Source organism: Tupaia chinensis, unplaced genomic scaffold (genome assembly GCF_000334495.1).
Source record: "Tupaia chinensis unplaced genomic scaffold, TupChi_1.0 Scaffold149922_1, whole genome shotgun sequence".
NCBI classification, from domain to species: domain Eukaryota; kingdom Metazoa; phylum Chordata; class Mammalia; order Scandentia; family Tupaiidae; genus Tupaia; species Tupaia belangeri.
In genome coordinates, this window is record NW_006209766.1 from 1,176,447 (window position 1) to 1,193,707 (window position 17,261).

Here is a 17,261-nt window from a genome sequence, read left to right on the forward strand (position 1 = left end):
TAGGGGGAAGCCTTGGTTAGGATGGCTTAGAGGGGCATTGAGTTCAGACATGAAAGTGGTTGAAGGTGCTGGCCTTCCGAAGATCTTGGAATCCAGGGACAGGAGACAACAGGCAATGTACGCTGAGGTCCTTTTTCTGTAGGTCCAGGATGACTTTGGAGAGGGAAGCCAGAGCTAGATCACACAGAGGAAGGATAAGGAGTTGGGGTTTTATTCTGGGGCTAATGTAAAGTTGGCAGAGAATTATGAGCAGGGAGTCCTCCCTGGCTGTCATGGGAGAATGGATTATAAGGGAACAGATTGAAAGTTGGGACTTCAGGCCCCTTTTCTGGAGTGTACCTTGCGCAAGATCTCAGCCTCCTTCAGGTGTTACTTCAAACTGTAAAGGGCTGCTTTCAACCCTTTGAACCAGAGACGCCCCATGAGTCTAGAACTGCATTGACCATGTCCGCTTCGCGCTCACTCCTCCAGGACTTCCCAGATATTTCCCATCCTTTCCACTCCCTGTCCGGCAGCTAGCAGTAAGGATGCAGTGTCCTCTCTGGGACGGCTCCGCGATCTCCTCCCTGTGGCAGCAAAGAGGTACTGCAAGGCCCTCCCTACAGAGTTGAGCCCCGGAAGGTGAATGCAAACCCATGGCCATGATTTAAGGAGGGCAGAGCTAAGGAGTAGTCCTGAAATTTCTCCCTTCACATGAGTTTGATAAAGTTGATTTCCCCAACTTGTTTGGGCAGTTTAGAGTCAGCTTTTATTTATTCATCAACCTTTTGAGGCCTCATGCTAAATTGGGGATGGAACAGTGACCTAGGAAAACAGGGGTTGTACCCCGGACAACTTGCAGTCTGGGAGAGAGTCTCCTAGGCTGGCAGGGTGATTCTTGTCCTCCTTTTAGTTTCTGGTCCCCTGCAGGCCTGATCGGAGGATGCAGTGGGGCTCCCTAATCTGGGCATGCTTTTCCAGGTTGATGAGACTTAGAGCTCCTAACTGCAGACTCTGGCCCTGTCTCGATGACTCCTCAGTTTGTCATAAGCCTGGGCTCAGCTTGCTCCAAGCACCTCTGCCTGTTTCCAATGAATGGCCTTCCTCTTTCTGGATCCCAGAAGCACAGAGCGACTGCATAGGATGAGGAACTGGATATGACTTGTCTCCCTAGTGGCCTCAACCCTTCAACTGAACCTCACCCTCACCTATATTCAAGTTTATTTACACGGCTGACACATTTTCTCCTCTTTTTTAAAGTTTAATTTCTTTTTTCTAGGAGCGAGTGAGAGAAAGAGAAACAAAAATGAAGAGTTACCCTAACAGGGTCCTCATGTTGTGTCCACCCCAGCTTAAGCCAGCCCTGGGTCATGGGTGCACTTATACCACACACCCCACCACCGCCACCACCTGCCATATGTTCAGGAAGGTCTCTGGAAGCAAACCGGAGCCATTTCCTGTGGGTCAACCTTGCAGAGCATGGCCACCTGACCCCAGATACAGTCTACATCACCCCCTTACTCCTAGACACTTCCTGTTCCACACCCTGTAAGACTGATTTCCTCTCTTTGAACAGTCTCTTTACTCCCATCTCCTAATTTGGCTAGTTCCATTGTTACGTTTTCAGGCTACCCAAACACGTAGGACTGCTTCAAATGCAAAAAGCTTGGTATTTGGGTACGAGTTGGGCAAAGATGAGGGGGTCCAGTGAGGTCTTAGCTGTTGCTTGTCAGGAATAAAACCCAGGTCTTCTAACTCTCCCAGCCTACCACCCAGGAGGAAGGCAAATGGTCACTCTTCTATCCTCCTTAAACTGGATCAACATAAGAATACGATTTGAGAGAGTCTTAGGGAAACAAAATTTATGTTTTATTTCCACAGAGCAACACTAAAGTAGGAAGCTCCTCCTGAAGAACCGTCAGTGGTGTCCGGTCACAAAATGGAGGACGTGAAGCAAGTGGCTGGTTTATCCGCTGAGTCTGGTGGTCACAGAGTCACCACGGTGGAGTGGGAGGAAACAAGGAACAGACAAACCAGGCCCCCAACCTAGAAAATGGAGGTGTCAGCACCCAGACCAGGGCATCCCAGGAGCGAGAGCCAGGGGAAGGGCACAGTCAGGCTCCTTGACGACCAGTGTTTTTCAAGGCCTCGGTAATGATCGGAAGTAATTTTCTAGAAGAAAGGAGAAGTCAAATGATGGAAGATGGCCACTCCTCCATCAGTTGAAACCAGATATCTTTTCATCCAGTTCTGGGCTCTTACAGTTTCTTTGCGGTCCTACCTGGTTCACCTGCCATTCCCCTCACCTTTGCTCCTACCTACAACAAACTCTGGTGCTGCTAGGTCAATCTATTACTTCTTCCCTTCTGGACCTTCACTTGTCCTGCCCTGAAACTTACCAGCTGAAAGGTCCCTCTCCCTCCTGTACAATTCCCTGTATGATTTCCATCCCATTCTCAGTCCTAACAACACACCCTTCTCCTCAGAGAGCTGCCTGCATAGTCCCACCTCTGTCCGGCCCTTCAAACAACCCTCAGAGGATGCTTTCCAAGTGAGCTGGGTCATTTTCTTAGGAGTCTTTCTCCACACCCAGATGGGGTCTCCTCCTCCTCAATCCCTTCAGAGAATCCACCCAGAGCAAACCTGAATTAGTGTCGCTGCTGACTGAGGTCTCCGGAAATGCCACCATCCCAGCCCTGCTCCCAGGGGTGAGGGTGTCTCAGCTCCTGGAAGCAGCCGTGTGAGGCCCATCCCAACACTCACCTACCAAAACTTCACCCACTGGAGCAGGCCAGGTTGCACCCGGGAAGCCTGTAGGATGAGGAGACTGTCTGAGCAGACATCGCACTGTCCTCTCCACACCCTCCAGCCTTAGGCCCCTTCTCTCTCAAGCCAGATTTTCTTGAACCACATACTCACCGAAGAAGAAGGCGGCGTAACTCCTCCCTGCAAAGAGAAGATCAGAGGAAGTAAAACGGGGCTACAGTGACCTCTGTGTGCCCTGCTGCACTGCGCTTATGAAGGGCCCAGGGCAAGGCAAGCTCCAACCAGGGTTATCACCAGGGCCCTTCAGTCTGACTGTGGACATTCAATCTATTGGATATTTTTCACAGGAGATTTATCATCCTAGGTACCATTTATCCAATTTGATATTGAATATATCCGTGAGAACGCACTGACCAAGGGGAGTGAAAGAGGATAAGTCTCCCTCCTGCCTGCTACGGGGGTAGCATTGGCCCCAATAATCGGCATCGTGGACACCTACAGGTGCATCGACCGCATCTCCTGCTCCTTTCAGTCACCAAAAAGTTTCTGATCTCCTAGAAGATCCTCACCCCAAGGGCAGGAGCTTTAGTATTCTGCGAGATGGTGTTTTTTTTCTTTGCCAATCGAATAGTATTTAGTATATTCATTTACTAAAGTGTCATAAGATTGCTTTCTTTGCAACTGCATGAGAGGCAGTTCTCACGTATTTCTTCTTTTTATTTTCTTTGTGGAATGGAGCGTTCATTTTCCCACCAACCAAGAATCCCTGGGCTAGCTTCCCCTAAATACTGATTTGCTTTCCTCTTCTCCCCAAATGCACCCTTCCGGAAGAGGTGAGCAAAGACCAAACACTACAAAGAAAGCTTTGAGCGTCTTTTTTTCATGTCTTGTGATTTCAGTAGAGCCACACGTTGCTCTCGGATAGGAGACTGATTCCCAGTGTTCTCTATTGCATAGGAGGGGTCTTCAGAAAGTTCAGAGGACGTACATATACATATATACATATATGTGTGTGTGTGCGTGCACTAGATTTCAAAACTTCTTAATTACCAGAGAGTTCATGCACTCATCAGACAGAGAGACAGAGACAGAAAAAAGAAGAGAGGGAGAAAACCCCCCCCCCATGGGGCATGGTCACACCACAATCCCTTCTCCTCCATTTATCCATCCTGTTGGGATTTGAGGCATGAATGCATACATGCCAGCATGATTTTGATTTTGTGTGTGTGTGTGTGTGTGTGTGTGTTTGCTGTAGGGTGTGTGCCCTCACTAGAGAGACAGAAAGCAAGAAATCACCCATCAGGGTGATGGCCATGCCACAATCCCCTCTCTTCCATTCTCCTCTAGAAATTTTGGGCACACATGCGCACACACCCAGCGTTGTTTTAAGCTGCTAGGTCTGGGACTCAAACCGCAGTCGACTACATAGGAGTCTAGCAACATAACCATTACACCATTTGCTGGTCCCACCCAGCATGTTTTTCAAGTCACTGGGGTCAGGATTTGAACCATGTGGTCACCTATGTGGGATCTGGCTCTCTTAACCACCAGGCTGGGAGGCTGCACCAAAATAACGTCTTACTTTAAATCTATTTTCCATGAATATTTTGAAGCCCCCTCATATGATGCGGCTTCTGCTTCTCTCACCTTTCCTTGTTGGATGGGTGTGAAGAGGATTGGAACCTCCAGCCCTCTGTTCCAAACTGCTCTCAGGAAACCTGAGACTCCCTTACAGTGGGGAGGCCCAACTTTCAAAGTGAACAGGAGTCAGCCTCAGCTCACCAACACAGAGGACCCTGACAGTAACAACTCCTCTCCCCAATGCAGAGACCCCAGTGGGAAAACAGGGTAGTTGCAAGTCTTACCTTAGCAGGGGACTTGGATGGGTACTGCCCATAATAGGCAGTAGGATACACCTGCTGGTGATAATTGTTGTTCTGTGGAAGAAAGAGGTGGAGTGGTGGGAGGAGGAGGAGAAGGGATGAAGGCGTGTTGCTCTGGAATAAATGCTCCACCTCCCTGCCCTGGCAGGGCCTTTCTTGGAGCCCCTACCTTCTCCCCTTGCGTTATATATTCTCTTGTATAGTCCCTCCTCCAGCCAGCCAGCGCCCACACCCATGCCTCGCTACCTCTTCCCTCCATCAGTAGCTCTCTCAGCTCTTTTCAGTGCTCCTTGAGATAGAAGACCAAGGAAGGAAGTGAAATCTACGGTGGTCAGGGGGTCGCTAACTTACCTTAGACGTTGCAGCTGCCACCTCTTGCCATCCTGTGCCAGGCTGAGAAAAATAATGGAAGGGGGAGTAAAAGACAGAATTTCAGATTGACCAGACCCAGAATCAAGGCTGAGGGGCACCAAAGGCCTGCCAGGGGAGTCCGAGGGCAGAGACTGACCTGATTGGCACCACTTGCCCTCTTCTGTAGAGAGGAGGATTTATCTATCCCCTGAAAGGGAGGAAGGGTCCACAGTTAGTGCCTCTGTGATCATGCAGGCCTTGCCAGCCTTCCAGATCCCCAGCACCCTGCTGCCTAGGGGCTGCCCTCCCTTTGAAGCCCCAACATCTCACCTGCCCCACCCCACCCCTCTCACTAGTTGCTAATAAGCGCCACCTACAGAGAAGGCCATGAGCCTGGAGGAACCTGATGGCCCAGATAGATACAGGACACAGATTTCCACACTCAGCGTAGGGGACTGAGGGTAGAGAACCAGGTCTGGTAACCCCCACCCCCACCCTGCAGCTGCAGCCTTGGCAGCTCTGACCTGACACTGGGCTAGAACGACACTGGGCTTGGTGAACCCACTCAGGCTCCTCTGGAGCAGAACCAGGCCCCGTGGCCCAGCCCACCTGTGCCTACACCAAACCTGCCACTCCTCACAAACCCTGAAATCCCTGTACACTGTTCTCTACAGGGTCCTGGGAAGGATGTGCCGTTATCTACAGAAGCAAAGCCATTAGCTTACTTCGGGGTCAGAAGAGGGAAAGGAAGGGGAGAAATATGAGCTCACAGATGCCCCGTGCCACCCCCTTCTCCAAGGCAAGGGGGCAATTCTCAGCCTTGAGAAAGCAGTTCAGTCCCTGCCGTCAGCTCGGCTAGGGCTCTCCCAGCCCCCACCCCACACACAGCGTGGCAGTGAGTCCCGACTCTGGCTGAACTCTGCCCTCACACCTGACATGGAATCGTCCCCCCGCTATTAGCGTCAACACTGAGGTCGCACACTGGTTGTCCTTAGGCCTCCAGACTTTTTTTTTTTTTTTGCTTGGTCTGCATCTTTTTAAGTTATATTAGTTACAAATAACTAAAACTCAGATTTCTAGCTTTTCTTGAAAACTCAGCCGATAGAGCCACCCAAGTCCCACACCTGTGCTGGGTGGCCTTGACCTCCCCGTTTGCGTGGCCTTCTGTCTAGCTAACCTGTGAGGCCCATGTGGGTGTGTGAGTACACCCAGTCTTGCCTGGGAGCCCAAGGGTCCTGTTCCCCAAAGGCCACAAGCCATGCAGAATTGGCGCGTGGTCTGTCACAGAGGTCTTGCCCATCATCCCTGGGGCCCGGCTATTCGGACCCCCTGCACCTGCCTGTGCTGGATCTAACCTGACTCTCACACACTGCCCTCCCATTTTCATTCCTCTTTCCTCCCCAGGCCCCCCCTTCCCAGCACCTGAGAGTTGGCCCAGGTCCTCCCTGCTTCCCACGTCTTCCCCAACCTGCTCACCCTGCGGTACCCACCCAGCCGTGGCTGCCCTCGAGCCAGGCCAAGCCCAGCAGGAGCAGCAGCAGAGCAGAGGCAGTGGCTGTCTTCATGTTCCTGTGCCTGTGGCAGCCCCAAGCCTAGGCCTCAGCTTTTATCCCAGGGAGGACCTCCCACCCTGCACCTGCAGTGACTCACAGTTTCTCTCCCTCCCACCTCTCTCCCACTCAGGGTTGCATAAATCAAGGAAACTGGGAAGGCAGGGAGGTGTCTTCCTTCATCAGGGAGGGTAAGAAATCAGCTCAGATTCAGCAAGTGATTTGACAAGGGCCCTGAGCCCCGTGTCCCCAGGCCTGAGCTTCCTCACCCTGAAATGAGAAGTTCTGCCTCCCCCCTTACCTCGGTAATTTCTTTCCAGTTCAAGAAGGGAGTCTTATGTTTGAAATCCTGGAGGGAGAAGGAGAGGTGAGTGGGCCCTCGAGAGACAGAATTGAGAGGTGGTGTGGGGCAGCATGTCAGGGAGGTTTCCAGATGGTGTGTGGGGACCACTCCAGAGGTTGGCATGGGGTGGGCTGAGTTAAGGATGAGCACAGGGAAGACGGGGTCAGGGTGAGGGGGTTAGAATTGGACATGTATGCGAGGTTACCCATCTCAAAAATGAAAGGGGGCATTTTGTGACAGGCAGGCTGGAGCTGAGGGCGGCCGCCTCCAGGGAGATGTGGGGAGGGGACAGGAGGACCAAGATCCCCAGGTCTTCAGAAAGCCAGAGTTCTCCTACCTCCCAGAGACGGCTGAAGTAGAGGAGGGCCCGCGTGCTGGGGGGCGGGACTTGGCCCTGTGGAGGAAAGGTGGGGAGCAGGTTAGCTGGGAGCCGGTCGCCCGGCTCACCTAAGCCCCTGTTCTAGCTACTGCCGTTTCTCACCCTCTGATTCTCACTGTGACTAAGATCTGGGGGGGAAGCAGAGACACCGGAAATCTGTTTTTGCAAGCAGAGAGAGAGGCTAGACCTCTGGAGCAGTTAACCAACGCCCCCACCCAGCACAGTGTTCTCTACCCCACATCCCACCCCGGCAGATCCCGACTGTAGCAAAACCTCTGCACCTGCCCCCAGAGCTGTCACCCTGGTCCCTGCTGTGCCACCTCCAGCCCATCTCCCAAAACTGGGGGACTGAGGCCACCCTTGCCAATCCCCCCACGCCGAAGCAGTGGCGACGGAAGAAAGGAGCAGAGACCAGGAGTGTGGGGCAGCTAAGGTTTATTTCAAGGGCAAGGGTCAAGATTAGTGATGAGGGAGTTGTGTCTAAGAAGGGAAGGGGGGCTCCCATCCATCCGGTAGCTCCTTGACTGGAGGTCACTGGGTGCGAAAGCTCCTCTGGTCCTGGGCAAAGAAATAGGTTCTAAGAGGGAGCTTGCGGACTAGGAATTCAGGAGCCAAGGCAAGGGGAGACGGGACCCCTGCTCCGGAAATCTGCAGGGGCCTTTTGGCCCACCACTGCCATCCAGACAAATCTAGGTTTCCCAGCTTGGGCTTGAGACCCCCCCAGCTCACCAGGGGGATTACAGAGAGTTCACCTCTCCAAGTTTCTATGCTAACTGACATCCCCCCACAGTGAAAGGGACTAGGCGTCCCTCTCTTCTCTGCCCATCTCCAGCCTGCCTCTCTTTCTGGGAGACCTGCCCCTCTGGAAGCTGGCCCTTCTAAATCCTGTGTAACAGAACCAGCAGTTGGCCCAATGGCTATGTTGCTGAACTCCCACGTAGTCGACGGCAGTTAGAGTCCCAGACCCGGTGGCTTAAACTCACGCCAGGTAGCGTGTGCGTGCATGCCTAAGATCCCGAGAGGAGAATGGAGGAGAAGGGATTGTGGTGTGGCCATCCGCCCTGGGGGGTTATTTCTCGCTTTCTGTCTCTCAGTCTCTCTTTGTCTTTCTAGCCAGCGCATGCGCCCTGTAGCAAAAACCTCTCCTAAATAAATAAAGAAATCCTGTGTAACTGCGATCACTCCCTTTACTGCCTCCCATCCTCTAGATGGGCAAAAATATTCAGCTGGTCTGTCCTGGCCCTCTGAAAGGTGTCTGCACAGACCCTGGTCTCCTGTCAGGCCCAGAGTTCCTCGTGGGCCATGGTAAGAACTGCCCTTACCAGAAACCATTCTCTGTGAAGAGAACACATTCGCTCCTTCACACCAGCAGCCCACTGCCACAGGGGACTTTGCACTTTCTGGTCTTCCACTCTCCCACCTCATTCTCAAAAAGTCCAGCTTTGATTTTCCTGACGTTTGGGCTCTCCTGCCTCCCCACCTATGGCTGCCCCCCTTCTCCCACAAAGACCACAAGTTTTATAAAGGTAGGAATCCCAGTTTTCATTCATTTACATGAAAGGTCAGAGACCCAACTGCTCCCAGGGCCAGTCAGTGGCTGGGCTGACTGAGAAGGGCAGGGGCATCCTGACTGCTGATAGCAAGCATCAGAGGGCAAGATGCGGCGGCCGCTCAGCTCTGCCCTGCCATTGCCACACGGATGGGGGCCTGGTGTTGCAGGATTTGTCAAGAGAACTCAGAAAGCCAAACCATTATGTGAAATCTCTCAATTCTTTTGGCAACTAATTCATGTTCTTTAAAGAAAAGAAAGAAAGGAAGAAAAGGAAAAGAGGAGGTGAAGCCAGTGGTGTGGTGGTTAAGGCGGCTGGAGCCCACATGGCCAATTGTGCAATTCAAGTCCTAAACCCCATGGCTTGAAAAACACGCCGGGCGTGTGTGCATGCGTGCCCAAAGTCTCAAGAGGAGAAGAGAGGAGAACAGATTTCAGCATAGCTGTCCCCCCGCCCCCCTCCCCCGCCAGGGGTGCTTTCTTATTTTTCCTTTTTCTTTCTCTCTCTCCCTCCCTCCCTGGCAAACTCATTGCAACATACAATAGCAAAAATAAATAAATAAATAAATAAATAAATAAATAAATAAATAATTAAAACTAAAAAGCGACTCAGACACATCAGTGGGTCACTGACTACAGCAGCCATGTTGGGTGCCTTTTGGATTATTCGTCTGCCATCTGCCCATCCCTTCTCTTCCAGCCCAGCCCCCTCTACTGTGGAAGTGCATCTGCTGTGCTGGTGTCAAATCAGCCTGACTGGGGGCTCCCCTGTAGCAGGAGGGGTGACAAAGAGGAAGGACAGAGGGAGCCTGAGCTCCAACCATCTTCTCAGATGTCGTATGTACATTCGCTCAGATTAAATGCCGGCCGCCCACCGGCACTGGGCAAGTATCTGCTTCGTATTCCTTTTTGTGGCTGGGCATCTGTCAGTCCTCAGGTGGCCTTTCAGCCCCACCTGGCTCCTCACTCCATCTGCCCTTACGATCAAGCCTACTTACTCTCTTGACCGTCCAGATCTCGAAGGGGAAACTAAGGTTCAGAACCTGCTCAGGTCTGTATGCTGTGGCGTTCAAAAGGCCCATTCCCTCCACTTACCTGCATCTCCCAAATGTTTCCAAATATTCCCTCTTTGCGGGTCTCTGCTGTCCCCCCCTCCAGTTGGTTTTGGTTTTGTTTTTAGCCCCACTTTCTTGGTGGCCATCACCGTTGTTTTATCGGCTCACCAGGCAGAAGTTTCGCTTCCTTCTCTACATCTGTCTCCCACAAGGATCAGGACCGCACGGCCTTCCAGCCCTTACCTTCTCTATGGCATCCCAGTTAATGAAACCCATCTTGGATTTAAAATTCTGCAGAGAAAAAGAAAGAGAGAAAATTGGTCAAATTGGGTGCTAATAAAATTGGCTCAAGGCCTCAGGTCAGAGAGTCAAGGGTCACTGCGGACCACTGGTATAGAAAGGGCTTCAGCAGTGAGACCCAGGGACAGGGTCTGGTTCTCCAGGCAAGAGCGAGCAGAGTGATTCTGCAGAACTCACCTTCCAGAAATTATCAAAGTTGAAGATTCCAGGAATTGTCTGAGAGTTCTAAGGAACCAATGAGAAATGGGACAAGATGAAGAACACCCTTTATGAGGAACAGGCAAGACCAAGGGATACGGGCACCAGGAGAGGAGGGCAAGGGTTGCTTGATACCATGGCCCCAGCCCAAGGTGGAGTATGGCTCCACTCACCACAGAATTGATTCCACTGACAGCTTCACCTCTTCCACTATCCCCACCGGACCCTTGCCCCTAGGTGGGAAAAGGGGACTGATGTCTGAGGCTCAGGCTTCCTGTCATGCCTGGCAGCCATCAGCCTGTTCCTGCCCTCGCTCAAGCTTCCTCTCCTCTGTAAAACCACCTAAAATTCTTACCTCGGAGAACCTTCCCAGAATGACTTGCCACCGTGTAACCCCTCCCCTTCCCCGGAGTCATACTCATTGTCTTGCCTCCACTCTATCGCATCCCCCAAAGTATGTCGTCCCACTCTGCACCAAACACTGTTTTATCCTGCCTCAGCCCCAGGTGGGAAATGTCTCCATTTCACAGATGAGGAAACCGACACTCAGCAGCTCGCCTCAGGCTCTGTCTCCAAGGCCTGGCCTCTACACTGCCTTGGTCTGGTTATGATCCAGAATGCTCTACAGGAACTGCAGGGGGTGAGCATCTCCCAGTTTTACGGAAGGAGGCGCAGGCTCAGAGAACCTGGCTAGCCTGAAGGTGCACAGGTGACAAGCGCTCTGACTTTTGAGCCTGATCATGACACTCAAAGTTCCGTGACTTCCCACTTCCCAACAGTGCCTCCAGTTCTGTTTTCAAAGCCACCCCTGGGTCATTCTTCTGTTATTTGTATCTGTTTTTCTCTAAGCAAAGGTGATATGGTTCTGATCCCAATAGGGAGGAGAGAGTGAATAAATGAATCTAGAAGAGGTTGGGGATCTCAGGGCTACTGTTTTGGTGTCCCTCACAATTCAGAGCACCTTGCAAGAAAAAAAAAATCTCTATTTTTTGTTTCTTTTCCCAGCCTTTGGCATTCTATCCCCAAACCCTACCATCCCTCCTCCTCAAACCAACCCTGCCTGTCCTAGACTCACCTGCTGACTGCCTTGGGAACCTGTAAGGATGCGACCGCCCTCTCCACTTGTTTCCTAGAGAGACAGAACATGGAGAAGAGTTATGGGGAGGGAGGCGGGGGTTCCTGAGTCAGGGCACTGAGATGTGAACATGGCAGAGGACTTCCCAGGACCCCAGGAAGAGGACCTGCTCTCAAGGTAGGCCCCATCTTCCCTGGCAGATCTTATTTCAGCCACCTGGCGATGAGGCCACTGCTCACTTATGCTGTTGATGGGTAACATGGCCAGCCTTGTTCATATTCATTTCTGCAAGCTGACAAAATCCAGCAGGAAGGACCTCTGCACCTAAGCATCTGAATGCACCCTTGGTTCTGAGGCAGCAGCAAGCCAGCCTATTGGGGTGAATTGATTTAAACGGAGGAGCCATCTGGGCGGGTGTTTGACACTCAGGAAGAGGGTGCTAGCTGGAGCGTCTGTGGGAGCGAGGCAGCACAGGAGTGGACTGGCTACCCTCCTAAGTCAGAGGCTCCTCCGGGCTCCCACTTTCATTATTTGGTGTGAATCATGGTGAATCCTGGACCTGGCTGCACTTCCTCACTCCCCGAGCTAACGTAGGCCAGACCGGGATGTAAGACTACCCACTTGGCTACGATAGCTATGGCAGGTGGAGTTGACCTCCCTCCCACTGACCACTGACACGGTTGACTCTTGTGGCCCGTCCCCTTACCTTGACTTCACGAGTGCCACTGAAGCTTCCACTGGAGCCTCCTCTGGAGCCCTGAGGAACGAGACCGTGAAACATAAATCCTTGTTTTAGATCCTGAGCCACTGCCCCAAATTAATGTATTGATTTTAACTGATTCTTCTAAAACTCCTAATGGAATTATCTTTGGAACCTGCCAAAAATAACTTTGAAATTAATTTAGGACAAAGGCCTGGGGCCAGTAGGTGGCATAATGGTTAAGAAGCTAGACTCCCACATGATTGACCACAGTTTAAGTTGCGGACCTGGAGGCTTGAAATTTACACTGGGTGCATGTGTATGCATGCCCAAAATCCTGAGGGGAAAATGGAGAAGAGACTGCAGCATGGCCATCCCCCCTAGGGAGTGATGTCTCACTTTCTGTCTCCCTGTCTCTGTCTCTCTAGTGAGTACATGTGCCCTATAGCAAAAAATCTCTCTCAAAAAAAAAAAAAAAAAAAAAAAAAAAAAGGACAAGGACTAAGAATAGATAAGAGAGCCAGCAGGTGGTATGGTGGTTATGGTGCTAGATTGCTAGATTCCCACATGGCCAACTATGGTTCGCGTCCCAGAACTGGAGACTTAAAATTCATACCAGGAGCGTGTGTGTGTGTGTGTGTGTGTGTGTGCCCAAAATCCTAGGAAGAGAATGGAGGAGAAAGGATTGTATCGTGGCCATTTTCCCTGAGAGATGATTTCTCACTTTCCCTCTCACCGTCTCTCTTCATCAAATGCACATGCCCACTGCCAAAAATAAATAAATAAAAGATTAAGAAAACACTGGAAAAGAGAAATGGCAGGACTGGCCTTGTAGTCTAGTGGTTAAGGGAGCCAGATCCCACATGGCCAACTGCAGTTTGAATATCAGCTGCAGTAGCATGAAAAACCCACGTATGTGTGTCTTTGCCCCAGATCCCCAAAGGATGGAGAAACGGAAGAGAAGGGATTGCAATGTGACCCCCGTCATTGGGGGAGGGGGTGCTTTCTCCTTCTTGAGACTGCTATCTCTCCTTCTGTCTCTCTGATGAGCACATGCACCCTCTGGCATTTAAAAAAAAATTTTTTTTAAGTTAAGTGACAAGGGAGGACTTGTTCTAGTAGATATTAATGTACTTACTATAAAGCTATTATAAACAAGGCAGCACGGGGCCAGCCCGTAGTAGTTAAGGAGTTTGATTCCCCATAGCCAACCACATAGATCAAGTCCCAGATCCGATGGCATGAAAAACATACCGTGTGTGTGTGCCCCCAAAATTCCAAAAGGAGGGAGAAATGGAGAAGAAGGGATTGTGGCATGACCTTGCCCCATGAGGGAAGGTGATTCCTCCCTCTCCCTCTCTCTCTTTTGTCTCTCTCTGGCAAGCACATCCACCCTCTGACAAATTAAAAATTAATTACTTAAGCATTGTGGCACCTCTCCCAGAACAAATGGCTCTCTTTAACAAAATAGATCTCTCAGAAGCTCCCTTGAAATATGACGGTATTTACAAGCAGCATCTAAATTCGTTGTGAAAATGATTCAGTACATGGGACTGGGACTACCAGACAAGTACTTAGGGAAATGTATTAGTTATTCCTGATCAGTTTCCTCCTGTCTGTTTTTAAGTAGTTTCCCCTCATAAAAGTATCGGACAAGCCTGATTAGATCGAGGAGTGGGACTAGATCATATATGGCAAAGTAAGGTCCACATGGGTTAAAGAATTAAATGGAAAAAGTGGAATTCTAGAGCCGTTTTGCTAGAAGAAAATAAAGACTCTTAAAGCAATACACTGAGAGGAAAAACCATAGAGTAAAAGGTTGATATTTTTGACTACCTACCTACCTCAGACTTTGGTATATGAAAAGCTAGAAACAGAGTTACATACTGGGACGAATTGTCTTGGAACCTGCAAAAGGTCTGTATCCCTCATCTGAGAGCCAGCTCAGTTTAGCCCCGCCAGCCACCCCGCCGCCTCTCCTCCCACCAGTGCGCGGACCAGCGGTGTCAGGAGCTTGTTCCACACAGGCTCTCAGCCCCGCCCCAGATCTTCTGAGTCAGCGCCAGCATTTGCACAAGAGCTCCAGGTGATCTGTGGGGACAGGAACCTGACACTTTGTCAGCGTGACAGGTGCTGACATAAAGCCCAGACTTTCAGAAGAGCTGGTGGGAACTGGACTTTCCAAAACACATTCTCTGCCAGAGTTCACCAAATCCTAGTCCCCAGCCGGGTTTAGAACTTTGGAAACAGTGACTGGTTTACGTGGGATTTCTCACAGCCCCGTTTCCGGTGTAAAGTGAGGTCCGGCACATAAAGATTTGCAACGAATCGCTCCTTTGGAGATGGGAGTTTTAGCAGTATGCGTTCGCTTTCTTCCCACATTGTCAGAGTCCCCAGATGTGGCCGGGTAGAGGGGAGCGGGAGGACCAGGCTGGGCGGAGCAGAGCGGGTTACAGGGCGCGGGCACAGTCTCACGGCGAGCCACCGCCACCTCCCCCGTGTGGCTCTCACCTGACCCCCAGATCCTCCAGACACGCGGACTTCATTGTCTGGGTTTTCACACTGTGGGAGAGACAAGGGCCAGACATTCTCTCAGTCATTCCCCCCGCTGCAAGTCACCAACTTCAGCTCCTGGGCAGCAGGAGTCCTGCCCCGAAATTCTCCCGCAGCCAAGGCGAGGGGCCCAACCTCCTCTTCCTTTCCTTCCCTCCCGTTAGAGGGAAGCTCAGCAGCCACTCACCTCGGGCTTGTTTCCACCACCGTTGCCCCCGCTGTTGCCTGAGGAGGAGCTGCCTCTGGATCCCTGCAAGAGAAAGCAAGAGTTCAGACGCCACCCTCCTGGGTTTTTTTTTTTTTTTTTTTTTTTTGGGACCCGTGTTTTTTTTTTTTTTTTTTTTTTTTTTTGGAGAGGTTTTTCGCTATAGGGCGCAGACAGAGACATAGAGACAGAAAGCGAGAAATCACCCCCCAGGGGGGATGGCCACACCGCAATCCCTTCTCCTCTATTCTCCTTTCGGGATCTTGGGCACGCACCCGGCGTGAGTTTTAAGCCACCGGGTCCGGGACTTGAACCGCGGTTGACTATGTGGGAGTCCAGCGACATAGCCATCACGCTAACTGCTGGTTCCCCAGACGCCGCCCTCTTAAAGGGGCTCACAAAAGGACCTGGTCCTCCCAGAGGCATAATGGAGCTTCAGTAACCCCTGATCAGAGTCTGACCCTCTGTCCAGCCTCCATGTGTCCCCTGTCCTTAGCCAGCTGATCACCCAGAGAAGTTATTCTGAGTGCAGGGACAGCAAGGTGTGGCGGAGTGCTTGGAAGTGTGCACCCATGGGGGGAATCTGAGCTGTCCCACCCCTGCCACCAGGGAGCAGACTGCGGCTTCTCCTCGCAGACCCCCAGCCATCCACCCCGACTCTCACCCACACCCTCTCCTAGAATGTAAGAAGCAGAAGGGACCCTAGAGGTTTTAATTTATTTCTTTATCTCTTTATTTCTTTTTATTTTACCAGAGAGGAACAGAGAGAGAAAAGGAAAGTGAGAAAGCAAGCCACCAGGTCCAGAACTGGAACCATGGTTGGCCCTATGGAAGTCCAACACCCTTAACCTCCACGCCAGAGAGTTCTAACCTGGGAGACTGAGTAGCCTTCATCAAAAGGCCTAGCATTTCCGGAAGACTGGTCCTGGATGGGGTGGGGGAGAGGTTAGTAAAGGAACAGTGAGCTAAAGCAGCCCTGTCACTTGGTGTGTCCTAACCACAGGCCCTCTTGCCTGAGGCCTTTCCCCAGCCCCTACAGAAGCCAGATGTGGCTCCGCTCTCCAGGTCCCCTCTCTACCCTCGCGCTACCCGAAGGCAGCTACAGGGTCGCACCTCCCCTGCTGGCCCTGTCCGGGCACTGTCACCATCACAGCTCTGTAAATGACCCTCTAGTCTCCACGTGCGCGGTCCTGTCACGCTCTGGAAGCATCCCAAACAAGTGTCTACTCTGTGCCCACTTCCCTCCTTTCCCCGGCCACCCCCTCCCCGACTCTCCTCAGCCCCGCCAGGTGGACACAACTGCAGGGATCAGTAGAGACGGGTAGAGCCTCCGCGCTGTCACGGACAGAGTGAGCAGGCAGGCAGGCACCTCGCACAGGAAATCACCAGTGTGCGTGTGAGGAGCCGGCTCGCCAGGGGCTGGGAAGGCGCGGCGGAGGCCAAGGGGGCCTGCATGACCACGGTCGGCCATGCCGCCCACCCCAGGGCTGCAGCTTCCTGGGGAACCTGGGAGTCTGTCTCCTCAGCAGGACCACCAGGAGCCCCCTCATCTCTGCCTTCAGCAAAGGAGCAAAACTCACCGAGTTGGCCCCAGAATTGCTGCCACTGCCGCTGCCGCCACCGTTGCCACTGCTGCTGCCGCCACTGCCACCATTACTGCCTCCCGACTGTGAGCCGCTGCTGCCCGACTGGAGGGGCAGGAAGAGACAGAGCAAGGATGAAAGGCAGGAACACCAGGATTGCTTCCTCCTCCCTTCCTCTCTTCCCGGGACACGTCCCCTGCCCACTCCATCCCTCCCCCACCCCCAGCCTGCAGAATGCCACAGGCCACCCTCTCCTCTTACCCCAGAGCTGCGGGTGGCGGGTTGGTGCACTGCGGGAGGAAGGGCACCACTGAGGGGGCGCTTTCCATCAAGCCACTTCCACCAGCCCGGCCTCTCCCGTGTGCCTCTCATCACTTTCTCACGTCCTTCCCTGTTCCTAGCCTCCTCCCAAGGCCCAAGTCTTCCCACCCCTGCTGAGCCCGGTCCCTGCCCTCCCCAGCTTTCTTGCCTCGTGTCCCTCCTTGACTTCTCTCACATGCCCCGATGCCCGTGTGGTCCCAGACCCTTCCCCTTACCTCTGTGTTTCCGTTGCTGCCTCGCACTGAGCCATAACCAGGCTGGGCCACAGCTCCCTGCAGGGAGGGCGAGACTGCGTATGGGATCCCAACGGATGAGGAGGGTGAGCAGAGTGTGGGCTTGAAGGGAGGGAGGCGGTGGGGATCAGGCTGAGGTGGTTACTTTACCTGAGCGTTGGGCCCGAAGTTGGGGGACCCGCCATTGCCTCCTTGAACCGAGAAGCCTCCCTGAGAGTTGGTGCCCAAGCTGGCTGCG

General features: G+C 52.4%; 1 protein-coding gene across 1 annotated transcript in view; it reads right to left on the bottom strand.

The window, feature by feature from the left end:
• Nucleotides 1–1,866: 1,866 nt before the first annotated feature.
• The window catches only part of DMKN (dermokine), a 16,226-nt gene continuing 831 nt past the window's right edge, over nt 1,867–17,261 (bottom strand). The window contains exons 2-21 of the mRNA XM_027769524.1: nt 17,174–17,256; nt 17,006–17,062; nt 16,739–16,759; nt 16,467–16,574; nt 15,758–15,811; nt 14,869–14,931; nt 14,640–14,690; nt 12,135–12,185; nt 11,429–11,482; nt 10,527–10,586; nt 10,333–10,380; nt 10,099–10,146; nt 7,210–7,266; nt 6,831–6,878; nt 5,137–5,187; nt 4,980–5,021; nt 4,611–4,682; nt 2,899–2,925; nt 2,743–2,790; nt 1,867–2,151 (exon numbers count right to left, since the gene is read on the bottom strand). Coding sequence (XP_027625325.1) covers nt 2,743–2,790; nt 2,899–2,925; nt 4,611–4,682; nt 4,980–5,021; nt 5,137–5,187; nt 6,831–6,878; nt 7,210–7,266; nt 10,099–10,146; nt 10,333–10,380; nt 10,527–10,586; nt 11,429–11,482; nt 12,135–12,185; nt 14,640–14,690; nt 14,869–14,931; nt 15,758–15,811; nt 16,467–16,574; nt 16,739–16,759; nt 17,006–17,062; nt 17,174–17,256 — 1,043 coding nt within the window. The 3' untranslated portion in view covers nt 1,867–2,151. The remainder of the gene's footprint in view (nt 2,152–2,742; nt 2,791–2,898; nt 2,926–4,610; nt 4,683–4,979; nt 5,022–5,136; nt 5,188–6,830; nt 6,879–7,209; nt 7,267–10,098; nt 10,147–10,332; nt 10,381–10,526; nt 10,587–11,428; nt 11,483–12,134; nt 12,186–14,639; nt 14,691–14,868; nt 14,932–15,757; nt 15,812–16,466; nt 16,575–16,738; nt 16,760–17,005; nt 17,063–17,173; nt 17,257–17,261) is intronic.